Source organism: Mesoplodon densirostris, chromosome 1 (assembly GCF_025265405.1).
Source record: "Mesoplodon densirostris isolate mMesDen1 chromosome 1, mMesDen1 primary haplotype, whole genome shotgun sequence".
Classification (NCBI taxonomy): domain Eukaryota; kingdom Metazoa; phylum Chordata; class Mammalia; order Artiodactyla; family Ziphiidae; genus Mesoplodon; species Mesoplodon densirostris.
Window position 1 is genome coordinate 14,529,847 of NC_082661.1, and position 14,825 is coordinate 14,544,671.

The 14,825-nt window shown below is 37.4% G+C and overlaps 1 protein-coding gene across 3 annotated transcripts in view; it reads left to right on the forward strand.

Moving 5' to 3' along the window:
• SHTN1 (shootin 1) overlaps positions 1 to 14,825 on the forward strand; it is a 112,153-nt gene that overhangs the window by 27,265 nt on the left and 70,063 nt on the right. For all 3 annotated transcript variants that reach the window (XM_060099139.1, XM_060099120.1, XM_060099129.1), the window contains 3 exons: positions 4,610 to 4,704; positions 11,754 to 11,922; positions 13,885 to 13,982. In XM_060099139.1, coding sequence (XP_059955122.1) covers positions 4,610 to 4,704; positions 11,754 to 11,922; positions 13,885 to 13,982 — 362 coding nt within the window. The remainder of the gene's footprint in view (positions 1 to 4,609; positions 4,705 to 11,753; positions 11,923 to 13,884; positions 13,983 to 14,825) is intronic.

Below are 14,825 nucleotides of genomic sequence, written 5' to 3' on the forward strand. Positions count from 1 at the left end.
CCAGGACTTGACTGCCCTTCAGGATTAAGAGTTCATATCATTTACCTTTCATGAATTAGTTTCTGAACACCAGTCTCCACATTTGGACAGCTCCAGGGGAAGGTTTCTTTTGGTACTAAGTTGAAATCTGCCTTCCTGTGATGTTTACCTAGTTCTAGTTCTGGTTCTCCAGGTGTAGGAAGAGCAGCCGAATGAGGGTCAGGAAGAGCTTCGTTAGGCTGTTGGGATCAACTCTTCCTAGCTTGGCATACTTTTCGTAGCTGGTTTTGCCCATATTTCCGTGTGATTCTTGGCCCTCTGCCAGCTCTTCCCGAGCCTTTCTCCTGTCTTTCTGGACAGAGTACACCACTGACTGCATAGTAAAGCCATGTTCCCTAGAAAGACAGATTTCTGTGAAAGTGACAGTAAGTAAGGTTCTTTCATGTCTTTTAGACCACAACGTTAGACCCTCTGCTCTGTTTTAGCGCCTACCAATTTTCCTGCATACCTGCTAGCTTTCATGGCTGTCTTCTCACCACGTGAAAACCTTTCTAAGTAATCTGATATTGCACGAGAACTTATGGTATGATTGCCACATATACTTTAGAGATATCCTGCATGCAAATATTGCTGAGAGTTGGCTGGATGGAGAGGAGTTTTGCTCAGGAAGCAACATCATTGGTGGTGTCATTTTTAAATATGAGGAATTAGAAAAGAACATAGAAAATTGAAGTCATCTAGAAATAGCTTTAGCTGTTCTTTACCAGTTAGAACTCTGTAATCTGGGATACGTTCCTTAACTTCTCTGGGCCTCAGTGTTCTCAAATACAAAATTGCTATGATAATACCTACTTCCTAAGATTGTTGTGAGGATTTACTAGAGGACACACATAAAGGGTTTAGCACACGACAGACACATAGTTGGCCTGATAAACAGTGATAGTGGTTGTTTCCTAAGCAGTTCTGTACTACAGAGAACATTCCTGTAAAAAGGTATTCACACATGAACTTAGGCCTGAGACATTTTTTCAGTCATCAGACAAACACAAGTATGAATAACTATTTTGTACATAGCGTTGTGCTAGGTGCAAGAGTCAGCCATGAGTGAAGAAAGTCTCTGCTGATGCTCAGTAAGTAGAAGACAAAACAAGTTAAAAGAACCCCAGTTCCCCTACAGTGTGATGTATTCTATGATGGGAAGTATGTAAAAATGTTTTGGGGTCATAGAACAGGAGAGACAGACTTTGCTAATTCAACTAGACTGATAGAAGCAGTAATTGATACTCTTTTAGGGTATACTTCTGAGTTCCCAGAGTCATTAAGAAAAACTTTTATTATGGAAAGTGTCAAGCTTGTACAAAGTGAGAAAAAGTATAATGAACCCCCATGTACCCATCACATAGCTTCAGAAGTTGTCTTCTTCTACGCATCCATATACTTACTGTCACTGACCTCGGAGTTTTTGAAACTAACTCCAGTCACCATATCATTTTATCTGTAAAGATTTCAGTATGTATTTCTAAAGTACAAGGATTTTTTAAACATAACTGCAGTAATAGGGGCACTTTATTTAAAGTTCATCTTTTTTCTTTTTTAAACCTTTATGTCATCCAAATTATAGGTGTTTCAGGTACAGTGGTCATGGATTGTGGATATTATGAGTCAAGCCCGAATTCAGGGCCATAGGCAAATCATTAAATGAACAATTAAAGTTTTTAAAAATGTTTTTCCTTTGAAGGGTGTAAATAAATTTATATATTAAAAAAATTCCTGGGACTTCCTTGGCGGTCCACTGGTTAAGACTCCACTCTTCCCACTGAAGGGGGCACGGGTTTGATCCCTGGTCGGGGAACTAAGGTCCCACATGCCACGCGATGTGGCCAAAAAAAAAAAAAAAGATTCCTGTTTTGTGTCAGGTGACCTGACTTTTGGTTTTGGAAATTGGGTCACCCTTTTTGAAGATATAAATGCCCTTTGAAATATGTGCCTGTTGGATCTAGAAAGTTTATAAGTAGGTTTCTATGCTATCAGTTTAGCACTGGGATAATTTTTTAAACTGAAAATTAAAGCACAATTTAAAATTTCCACTGTTCCCTCTTATAGGAAGAAACAAAAACCCTACCTGATGGGGTAACCGTATCAGAACTGGAGAAAATGTGGGCTAGTGCTACCTAGCTAACTTTATCAAGTTAAGTTAGAAGGCAACTTTTTACAAAATGTTTAGAAAATGTGTGGGTTTTTTTTTTTTTTCCTCTCTTTGCTAGGCCTGAACCTTACTACTGTGGAATGATTTTTCTTACTCTTCCATGAGCAAGAATATTATTGAATAAAAAGTCAAATTCCTATGAAAAATGCAGAGTGTTTATGTTTTTGTTATGATAGTGGAAATACCAGATTGTGGTAGAAGATGTCAAGTAGTTAAGGCTAAAATTCGAAGTAGTATTTGATGTTGTAAAAATTGTATAGGTTTCTTTTCTCTTTCCTTCACATTTTTGAAGAACCTACCTTGTAAACATAGTGATAAAATGCCAGGAATATTAGGATTTTAAGGAAATAATAGAGCCTATTATTTAAACTACAATATAAAAGGCAATTATATTGATGAAGAGCTACATGGGCTTTGTGTGTGTGAATAAACTTGGCCTGTGTTCAGCTTCTATTTGTTCTTCTGGCATAAACACATATTGTGTGTGATTCCAGTTTAATGGGGACCCGTTTGTATGCCAAGCAGCTGCATTTTAGGACCTATTGCGTGATTTCATAGCTCTCTGAAAATTGGTTCTATTCAGAACAAGAGATAGAAGAGGAAAAGGGAGGTGGTGTGGAGCGGGGGTGGGGAGAGCTTCAACACACAATCATTTCTTTTCAATTGGAGCCAGAAAGGTTGATGACAACATGACCATTGTGTTATAATGATAAGACCACTAAGGCATCTGTACCTCTCATCAAGGCTTTCACACAACAGCAGATACAATTTAATTCACTGCTCTGTCAGCAGTGCTGATACCATTATGCCGTCTGTCTCCACAGTTATAATCACTGTCCTCTGAGAAATGCAGTTGAAATGATCTTGAGCAGTCAAAGAAACTCTCAATTAAGGCTGCCACTTCCAATGTGTCAGATTGTGTCTTATGCACTTGGTACAATTTTCACTTCCAATCCTGTTTATTTACAATGTCTACCAGTAATTACGCTTAACGTGTCATTTAGTGAGGGGGCCCCTGCCAAGCCGATTGCTGGGTGCTGCTGTACCATTGAGTGGGAGTTTCTCGAAGTCAATGCCATCAGCAGCTTTTAGGCCCCGATGGGATGCAGTAGTAATGTTGATAATGCAAGTATCGTGCTCATCAAGTCATAATTAGATGCCACTCAAATGTGCCACTTGTAATAACAGTGTTGATTCATGTTTTTCTCGGTGACTGCAACTACTAATTAGTTAAGTGGTTTTTGGTTGGCCTGCATTTGCTGCAGATTATTATTACCCCTGAAAAAATGTCAAGGTTAGAGATGTTTCTGGCCATTTAGTGCTGCTTTATGAATTTGAATATTAACGTAATAAGAACTTCGGACAGACTTAGGAAGTAATACATTTTTGTATTTAATTTGGAGAGAAATTTTTTCCCCTGAGTTTAATCATAATTGCAGGTTAATTAAGCTTAAATGAAGCAAAAGTAATCTCTCTTTGTGTTATGTGAGCCCAGTGCTTTTTGCCTAACTTTGTTGGGTTTCACATTTGGGTGCCCTTAATTTTTCTTTTTTAAGCCAAACAAATGTCATTAAGTATACATGTCTACAGTTAAGTTTGAAATTCTGAGCATTTTCTTTTAACTAGAAATATGGGTGAAAGGAGTTGGCATTTTTCTTACTTGATCTTCAGAGTATAATTCAAGTTCTAAATTATTTTGTACCTTTGAATCTCATTTATATAAATCAGCTAACAAAAAGTCTGAAAATTGCTATTTTTGAAACATTGGTTAAATATCAAGTAAAATTTTATTTTTCTTTTGATCTTCCTGACAGTCTGTGATGTAAGAAGCAATTTATTAGCATCTACTTTCATCATCACGTAGTACATAAATCTCGTTGCTATACTTTTTTGCCCTGAAGTTTCTTAAATACTTTGTCAGTAATAAAGACTACTATTGAAATACTTAACTTAGTTAAGCTGCCATGTTGTTATTCCAGATATGAGATCAACGTAAGATTTATTTTTAAACATTTCTCTTTAGCTAATTTTCCTTAGTAGACGCATGGGTTACATCTTGCTAAGCAAAGGAAATCATGTTTGCCCCTTTTAATGTAAGAGAGGTTCTTTTGTTTAAATTAGCAGACATGTCTATGGTTATGTATACAGATACATAGAAAAGAGACACTTAAAAAATCCTCAGTAGCTTTCTCAAAATGTGTGTAATAGCGATAGAAGTTCTTCGTTGTCTTCTTTTTTCTTTCTACGTTCAAATATTAGCTAAGATTTAATCAGGGCAGCGTCTTAAGCACTTTTTTTTCATGATAGCTAAAGGTCTGGCTAGCTAAAGAATTGCAGTATTCTTAATCATGGGACAAGATGTGTGGGCTTCTGGAATAGCTGACTAATCTCTGAATGCTGAGACTTTTTCCCCCTCATTCCTAGTTTCTCACATGGTTATAGAGGAAGTGAATTTTATGCAGAACCATCTTGAAATAGAGAAGACTTGTCGAGAAAGTGCTGAAGCTTTGGCAACAAAGGTGAGACATTTCAAATAAAGGAATTCTACCTGAGCTTTTAAATTTCAACTTGCTTTTCCAAACAGTGGCCTTTATCCTTTTCTGCTTTTCTAGTTCTCTAATCACTTGTCTGCTCTGATGATCCTCATCAGAGGTCTCAGAATCCTGGAATATGATTATGTAAATATCTGTCTTAATGCAAAGATTATTTTGATTGTAAAAAAAAAGTATTTGTGTGTGTGTATTTCAGCATTTGTGGTTTTTGCCTGTGAAAATGGTCCCAGAGTGGTCTTTTGAACTCGACTTTCCAAATGTCTGTGCATTTGGTTAAAATGCTAACCAAGTTTAAAACTAACCTAGAGTGACATGAAAGAGCAGTGAGCGTTTCCTGTTTGAATCAGATGAAAAAGTCAGCCTCAGACCTTACAGTTCAGGTGATTATTTTTGAAAGCAAAGTGAGGGCATGCTAAGGGTGACCTCCAGTGCTCCACTGATTGCTTCTAGCTGATGAATTTACCAAGTGTGTAATTTTCTATATTCTGTCTCATCAGAAGTACATTATTATTATAGAATGTTTTTATCTCTGTCTTATGTATTTTGGGTTGGGTAAAATGCATCTGAACCACTTCATCAGAAAATGGATTACAGCAATTTTCAGCCAAATTTCATTAGTGATGCTGGTTTTGTTTCTTTCCCCTCTCCCCCATCACCTACATCCAGAGTATTTCTTTGGATGCAACTGAAATTCTGTAGATCAATAAGTCAGTCAATTTAATTTGTATGCATTAGCAGTGTGCTTGCTAGAGGTATTTGCTTAATTGTTTGCATAACAGCACTACATTAGAATTCATAAGATATACAGGCAGAACCTAACTAAGAATATAAGTATGTATATATAGCTTCTTTTCTGTTATTTGTCTGAAGAATATATAGCAATAGAGGCCATTGCTTTAAAAGCAACGATAACATGGGTGCTCTCATATCATTTCTATTCTCTATATCACTAGAGTTCACTGGTTGATAATACTGTTGGAATTCTCTTTTCATTTCCTTTACTTTTGGACCAAGTAGAAAAAATGTATTCAGAGCATACTAGCTGTTCTGAATCTTGTAGTGGCTAAGGATAGTTTCTGTATTTTTCTCTTGTTATTAACAAGTATTTCTGTTGCAATAGGACATCCAAAGTGAGAGCACTGACTACCTCTCAGGACTGGCAGTTATGGAAAACAGTGGTTTGGGAGGCAGTATGTACAGGTTTTATTCCTACTTCTATGATTTTGGACATATGTGACTTTGGCCAAGTTAATTCTGTTCCCTGGACTGCCATTGTCTCATCTTAAATGACAGGATGAACTAGAATTAGGACTCAAGTGAGAATGGGACAGACTTTCTTTCTTTATGATGACTTTAATCATTGGTCCCCTTAAAAAATAATTTTATTGCTATTCCCCCCTTTTTTATTTAACAGTTGATTTTGAGCAAGAGAATTCACCTCTCTAACCGGGAATTATCATGTCATAATTGTCAGGGTAGACCAGGGTTGATTTCTTAAGAATACCCCAGACAGCCTCCCTGGTGGCGCAGTGGTTGAGAGTCCGCCTGCCGATGCAGGGGATACGGGTTCGTGCCCCGGTCTGGGAGGATCCCATATGCCGCGGAGCGGCTGGGCCCGTGAGCCATGGCCGCTGGGCCTGCGCGTCCAGAGCCTGTGCTCCGCAACGGGAGAGGCCACAACGGTGAGAGGCCCATATAACGCAAAAAGGAAAAAAAAAAAAAAAAAAGAATACCCCAGACCCAGTGATTCTAGGAGTATGGCCCAGACACGTGAATGTTGAAAAAGCTGCCAGGTGACTGTTATATTCCTCCCTGCTTATGAGCCAGTGTGTTACTAATCTCTAGGGTCATTTTTACAATTTAGTATTGACAGTAGGACCCTTAACTTACAGTTTGTCTTCTATTCTTTAAGAAGCCCTTTTGAAAATGGACTTATGGTCTGTTTTTGAGGATACGGTGTGAACTCAGGAACTTTAGAATAAAAAACAAACCAAAAAAACCCTATGCAATTAAACGCTGTAGATGTGCTCATTGGATGTGGAAGATACTACAGCTTTGAATGCAAAGTTTGGAAACTTCATTATATGTGTGATCAATAAATGAAAGTAGCACATCCTGATTTAAGAATTAATTGTCATTTTTGGAAGTAGTTTTCATTTTCTAAGCAACAGAGTTTCTGTAAATTCTTATTTTTCTAAAGTGTTGGCTCTCAAATTAATGACAAATGGAATGTTTAATTCTTATGATACAATTTTTTTTAACATCTTTATTGGAGTAGAATTGCTTTACAGTGTTGTGTTAGTTTCTGCTGTATAACAAAGTGAATCAACTATATGTATACATATATCCCCATATCCCTTCCCTCTTGCGTCTCCCTCACACCCTCCCTATACCACCCCTCTAGGTGGTCACAAAGCAGGAGCTGATCTCCCTGTGCTATGCAGCTGCTTCCCACTAGCTATCTGTTTTACGTACGGTACTGTATATATGTTAATGCTACTCTCTTACTTCGTCCCAGCTTACCCTTCCCCCTCCCCTCGTCAAGTCCGTTCTCTACGTCTCGTCTTTATTCCTGTCTTGCCCCTAAGTTCATGAGAACCTTTTTTTTTTTTTTTTAGAGTCCATATATATGTGTTAGCATATGGTATTTGTTTTTCTCTTTCTGACTTCACTTTGTATGACAGACTCTAGGTCCATCCACCTCACTACAAATAACTCAATTTCGTTTCTTTTTATGGCTGAGTAATATTCCATTGTATATATGTGCCACATCTTCTTTATCCATTCATCTGTCAATAGACGCTTAGGTTGCTTCCATATCCTGGCTATTGTAAACAGTGCTGTGATGAACACTGTGGTTGGTACATGACTCTTTTGGAATTATGGTTTTCTCAGGGTATATGCCCAGTAGTGGGATTGCTGGGTCATATGGTAATTCTATTTTTAGTTTTTTGAGGAACCTCCATACTGTTCTCCATAGTGGCTGTATCAATTTACATTCCCACCAACAGTGCAAGAGGGTTCCCTTTTCTCCACACCCTCTCCAGGATTTATTGTTTGTAGATTTTTTTGATGATGGCCATTCTGACTGGTGTGAGGTGATACCTCATTGTAGTTTTGATTTGCATTTCTCTAATGATTAGTGATGTTGAGCATTCTTTCATGTGTTTGTTGGCAACCTGTATATCTTCTTTGGAGAAATGTCTGTTTATGTCTTCTGCCCAGTTTTGGATTGGGTTTGTTTTTTTTTGATATTGAGCTGTATGAGCTGCGTGTGTATTTTGGAGATGAACCCTTTGTCAGTTGCTTCATTTGCAAATATTTTCTCCCATTCTGAGGGCTGTCTTTTTGTCTTGTTTATGGTTTCCTTTGCTGTGCAAAAGCTTTTAAGTTTCATAAGGTCCCATTTGTTTATTTTTGTTTTTATTTCCATTTCTCTAGGAGGTGGGTCAGAAATACAATTTGACTGCATTATTTCCTTAAAAGCAAGTGTGGATGCTTTGCTTTGCTAAAATGTGAAAGTTAAACTGATAAGTATAGACCAGTTATTTAAATCGTATGATCCAAGTCTGTTTAACTTGCTTATTTTGTATCTTTAAATATTCATTAAACTGTGCTCAATATAAAAACTCTAATTAAATTTGAATATAGTATAAGATTCTGTTACTGTAGGGTTACAAAAGATTTATTTTTGCCTTGTAACTAATAAGGATTCTAAAACCCAAGTAGCATGCCATTAACCTATATAACTTGATGAATAATAACTGCAGTGAAATTTCTCAGCCCAAATTTGTGAATTCAGAGTTCTCAAAAATTAGTATGGTTATAAGATTTAATGTGTATAAGTCTTATATTTCTTCTTTCAGAATGTGAAAATGTTGTTTTAGAGAAGATGTTTGCAATTTTGTTTGGCTTTTTTCTTGAGATAGTAACTTTGTTGAATAGAGTAATTGTATTACAGCCAAATAGTATGTGGTAGACTTTGGTGCCTGGCTTGATAGAAGCATTAAAACTCTTTTGAGGGCAGAACTGTTAACTGTTAGGCTATTAAATATTACTTCGATAGTGGCCTGGGGAGCACCAGATGGCAAAAATTAGTATTTTCAGTTTTTCATGAGAATCCTGGGAGAAGAAACATTGTATAGATGAATACCTTGGTTGAAGAAAACTAGCTGATAACTGACTTTCAGAGGAAAATTAGACACACAAACTAAACCTCTTTTGTTACTAATAGCTAATATTTGCTGAATTTTTACTGTTTGTCAGTCACTATATTAAATGCTTTATGTATATCTCATTTAATCTTCATATTATGAGATAGAGACTATTTTTATCCTTAGTTAGCTGAGGAGAAAACTGACACTGAAAGATTAGATTATTCTAGAGGCAGAGACAGAATTTGATTGCAGAGCTGAATTCTTAACTCTGCTATACTAATTTTATAGAAATGCATACTCAAGTACTGCATTCCTCTATGTCAATTATCTGTAGTATTGGTGTACATTAGAATCACCTGGGAAGCCCTGAAAAAGTGCTATGCTGGGCTCTACTGCCAGAGATTTTGGTCTGGTGAGGGGCTGCATGTTGGGAGTTTTTTTTTAAAAAAAAAAACTCTACAGATGGTAACGTGCAGGGTTGGGAACCATTAGTTTAAATATTAGGAGGCAGATTTACAAACTAAGTCTTGAGTTTTTTCACTTGAGTTTTTCTTAAATTGTTCTTTTCTCCTTGCATTCAGAAAAGATGTCATCATTTGAGAATTGATGATGGTCCTTGAGCGTCTAGTGCCATGCTCTAGCGTTCATGGTTCAAAGAACCCACAACAGTGTTTACTTGAATTTTCCATCTGAAGGAAGAGGGATTGGGAAATCATGGGTCTTATATCTTATCCCTGATCCTCTAATATAATATGGAGGGCTTCCCTGGTGGCGCAGTGGTTGAGAGTCCGCCTGCCGATGCAGGGGACACGGGTTCGTGCCCCGGTCCGGGAGAATCCGACATGCCACGGAGCGGCTGGGCCCGTGAGCCATGGCCGCTGAGCCTGCGCGTCCGGAGCCTGTGCTCCTCAACGGGAGAGGCCACAGCAGTGAGAGGCCCGTGTACCGCAAAAAAAAAAAAAAAAAAATATGGAGAACTAGAAGCTGGAGCTATGGGCTGGTAACTGGGAATAAAGGTCTGTGTCTGATTCCCTGAATAGATCTCGCCATCCTTCCCAGGAAGAATCTGTGGAATGGTTCATAGCCATTTCTAAGTGATTCTTCCTGATTCCCCAGAGAGGTCAGGGAATACTCTAGGGAATGCTCTTGTGTTCCAGACCACGCTACTTGGGGTATATTTAGTTTCCATATTATTGGGGTAAGAATCAGATCTCCCAAATTGAAATGGGCTGGGCTTTCCCTGAGAGAAACCCTGAAGGGTTAAGCCTGATCACAAATGAAGAACCAAAGCCAGACAAATACCATACTAAACATCTTATTCTGGCATAAGGTTTACAGCAGTGAAGAGCGTTTAGCTTTCCAGTGGATTGTTTCTGTCTTTGTTTATTTTCAATGTCTGTTATTAAATTAAGAACTTGTCTTGATGGCCAACGGCCCTTAGTAAATGCAAACACATTTCTATATCTTATACTTTATGCTAGAGAAATCAATATACGAAATACTTTCTGCTCAAATAAGAGAAGACCTTTTATGTTTTAGTCTTGTGAAGAGAACACATAAGCAAAACCATATTTTCCTTCTGTGGACTTCGGATCAATTTTAGTCTTCGTGTGTGCCTTGTACTAACATTTATATGCACATAAACACAGGAGCTGAAGAAGGTAACGATAATTGATAACCAACTCATTTTTACATCAGGGGATAACAGATACATTAATGAATTAGGATTCCTTTATCTGCAGTGAATTAGATAGAGATAATAGAAATGTATCTTGAACTTTCTTCTATCGTGTATTATTAGAACTCTATGTACAGATAGAAACACATTTTGAACTAGTTTAAGCAAGAAAAGGAAAAAAAAAGTAGGAATTTGTTCAGAGGGATATTGGAGAATCCCATAGAATCCATGAGCTAGGAGCGTTTTAGGAATGGACTGGAGCCCTGTGGCAAACCCTGTGTCTGTTGCTTTTCTCTGTCTCTCCTACACATTGGCTCCATTTTGGCTTTGCTGTGGACTGCCTTTCTCTGTTCCTCAATTGAGTAGTGTAATGTGGTTGCCAGTAGCTACTGTATATCCAGACACATGGAAAGGAATTCATCTCTCTGTTCCAGTCTCCAAATTTCTAGAGAAGGGATCTAATTGACCAAGCTTGGACTATGTGCCTAATTCCTGGACTAATTATTATAGCTATGGCCAAAGTGGTAGGTTGTGCTTTGGGAGAACTTGGCTGTTCCCATAGAAATCATTTGGAACAGTGAAGAGGAGTGTCAGTGTACAGAAAACAGAGAGTGCCAGGCAAACAAACATTTAAAAGATATTCACAGCACAGCATCAAACAAAATATTTGCTTGAAAGAAAGTGTCTTAAATTAAGACTTTTAATGACTGTGAATAAATTGAAATTTTATTTAATCTGTACTGGTGTTTTATCTCAATTCTTCTTGTATTTATCATTTATAACTAGCATTTTCACATGCTGCTGGCTATAAGGCATAGGTCTTACTTAAAGTAATAAGTTTAATATTAGAAATTATTAAAAAACCTCATTTAATGACTCTTCTAATTGTTACTTCATGCTGTGAATGTTGATGAATGTGCAAGACAAAAATACACTTAATTTGTCTATTGTTTAAAAATCCAAGACACTCATTTTTTTTAAACATCTTTATTGGAGTATAATTGCTTTAAAATGGTGTGTTAGTTTCTGCTTTATAACAAAGTGAATCAGCTATACGTATACATATATCCCCATATCTCTTCCCTCTTACGTCTCCCTCCCACCCTCCCTATCCCACCCCTCTAGGTGGCAAGACACTCATTTGACTGCTGTTAAAATAACTGTCTTTATATTTGCCTTAGCTAAATAAAGAAAATAAAGCATTGAAAAGAATCAGCATGTTATACATGGCCAAGCTGGGGCCAGATGTAATAACTGAAGAGATCAACATTGATGATGAAGATTCAACCATGGACCCTGAGGGTGCTGCCGAGACTTGTGTCTCAGTACAGTGTCAGAAGCAAATCAAGGGTAGGATCCCTGGCTTAATTATTGAGCATGTTTTTGACTCCTGTTAGGATAATGCTTCCGAACCCTGGTTGCACATTGGAATTACATGATAATTTCAAAAAATATTGACGCCTGGTTCCTACTTTGGAAAAAATTCTGATTATTTGTCACAGGGGTGGCCTGGTTGAGAATCATGATGGATGTATAGCGTTATGAGTACTTTCTTGTTTGGGGTTAGGCACTTTTGAAAGCATTGTCTTGACAGAGGCAGTCAGTTTGCCTATGAACTTCTAAAGGATAGGACTGTGTAATAAGATATTTTTGTTAAATGAAAGTAAGAATGAATAAAAATATATTTAGCCGACACCTCCGGTTAGTCTGGTTCTCTGTTGGAATCTTTGGGGAAGATACCTCCCCAAATTGCTTAGTCTCTGCCCTCCAAGAACTTCCCATATGATTCAGGCAATGAGCTAAAAGCAGTGTGTGGTATTAAGTAACTGCGGTGGGGCCCCCAAGTAGTGCTGTAAGGCAAGATCACATGATACATCTATGAAATACACAGTAACTTTATTAATAAATACACACACACACACACACACACACACACACACACACACACCCCTATATATTGTTAAGGATGTAGGAAAACAGTTGGGGCTCAGTAACTAGTGGAGCATTTTAACTTACTATACCTGTCAGGAGCAATACTTGTTTGCTTGTTTGGTAGATAAAACTTCAGCGAGAAGTATAAAGAAGAAAGTAAAAAGAAAGCCATCTTAACCTGACTTTCTGCCCCCTAACTTAAGACAAAATCATATTTATGTTGGTAGGAAGGGAGAGGAAGTTTAAAGGCTTTCCTTTTGTTTGTATTTCTCCCTTCTGTTAGGTCTTGAATGGTATGTCTCTTGTTCTTCTTTAAGATTAGCCAGCCAGTGAAGAAGGTGGTTTTAAAATAAGTCTCTGAGAACCCTTCAGTTAAGCTGGGTTCATGTAAAAAGTTTGATTTAACTTATTTATAAATAAATAACCACATAGCAGGTTTCTAACTATCCTTGGAGAAGGGTAAGAAATGAAAAGCTCTGAAAAGCTAAGTGGCAGAAGTATGTGGGCCTGGGTATAAATTTAAGTACTCTGTGCTAATCCATGTTTTTTTTTTTAACATTTGAGTGGTAGAAGTAACTTTAATCTAACAGAAGTTTTTGCACTTATAGTTGCTAGTACTTTGACTCTAGTAATACAGATTTCATTAACTCTCAATAATATGAAATATGAAGTAAATTAAGAAACAAAACCCGAACACCCTGGAGAGAACATTATTAGAACAGAAGTTTTTGCACTTATAGTTGCTAGTACTTTCACTCTAGTAATACAGATTTCATTAAGTCTCAATAATATGAAATATGAAGTAAATTAAGAAACAAAACCCCAACACCCTGGAGAGAAAATTATTAGAATTAACCCTTTTTCAAATAGGTTATATTTTGAGTGAGTTCAGATAATGTTTAAGGGCTGTAAATTGGCAGCAAGTCAGGATTTTTTTCTTTAAATCAAAATCTCCAAATTATTAGCTGCCCAGTTTGTTTGTATTGCATTGTAACAAAAGCCCATGGCCATTATAAAATAAAAAAGAAATTAGTACAGTGCCTTAATTTGTTTTGCTGAAAGCTTAAAAAAAATTCTACTTCTAAAATGCCAGATAGTTTCCTAGAATACAGGTTTGATATATTGCAGAGAAAACATGATCTAGTATATTTAACATAGTGAGCGTGCCTGATACAAAATTTTAGAAACATAGCTATATTTGGTGGGGCGGGGGGAGAAGTGATATTTCCATTGTTTTTTGCTACTTCATTTTCCTTTTAATTGTGGAATAACTTTGACCATAAGCTGCACATGGATTGGCATTTTCAATTCTTCTGAAAAGATTGGTTTCTTCTTTTAAAAATAAGGCTTTTTTTCTTATTTTTTTCTTTAAAACTGCAGAACTTCGAGATCAAATTGTATCTGTTCAGGAGGAAAAGAAGATATTAGCCATTGAACTGGAAAATCTCAAGAGCAAACTTGTAGAAGTAATTGAAGAAGTATGTATCTTAGGCCCGAAAGGCAAGACCTTTAGTGTTTTAAGGTGTTTGGGGACAGGCTAAGTCAAAAACTTGCTGTTGGAAGCTAATTTCTGACCTGAGAACCATGTACCAATTTTAATCTTCTCTTGTCCCCACTATTTCAGACATACAAAAAGGTATAGAAAATAAGATCATGAACATTCATGTACCCACTGTCTAGCTCAAGAAATAAAATAGTAAAATAACATTGAAGTGTTTCCTATTGTCCCTCGTGTTTCACTGTGAGGCAGATTTGTGACAGTGATATCTGCATTTAAGTCATACACTTTGTTGCTGCTGGTGAAGAATGATTTTGCTTCACTGATGGAGGGCTGACTCAGCTGGGAAAGGCTATCCCCCTCTGCACCTCCAACACAGCCATATATGATAGATGGTAGAATGGGTTCAAGTGGGTATTTGGAGAATCTTTTTACTTCTCCTTTTGAATTGTCTTTAAGAGCAGGAGCGCATAATTAGCCTTCTTTGCATGAGGCTTCAAGGATCTGCCTTTGCAGTCTCGGTTTAACTTGTATCAGTGGTTCTCAGAGTCTGTAGCCCAAAGCTTCCCAACTGATGTGTATAGCACCTTGATATCCTTCAGATGGCTTACAGGTATGCCAGGGTATTGACCCCTTCAGCGAGCAGCCTCTTTCAGTTGCCCCAGTTCCCATACACATATTCTTAAGGGCCATAATGTGAAAAAGGTTGGAAAGCAGTGACCACCAACCTCCCAGCCCCAGTTGCTTTTACTTATTGTGGCAGTAAGTGTGAGTGGGAAGAAGGATGATGACGTTTTAGAAGCGTTGAACAGTGTATACCAGT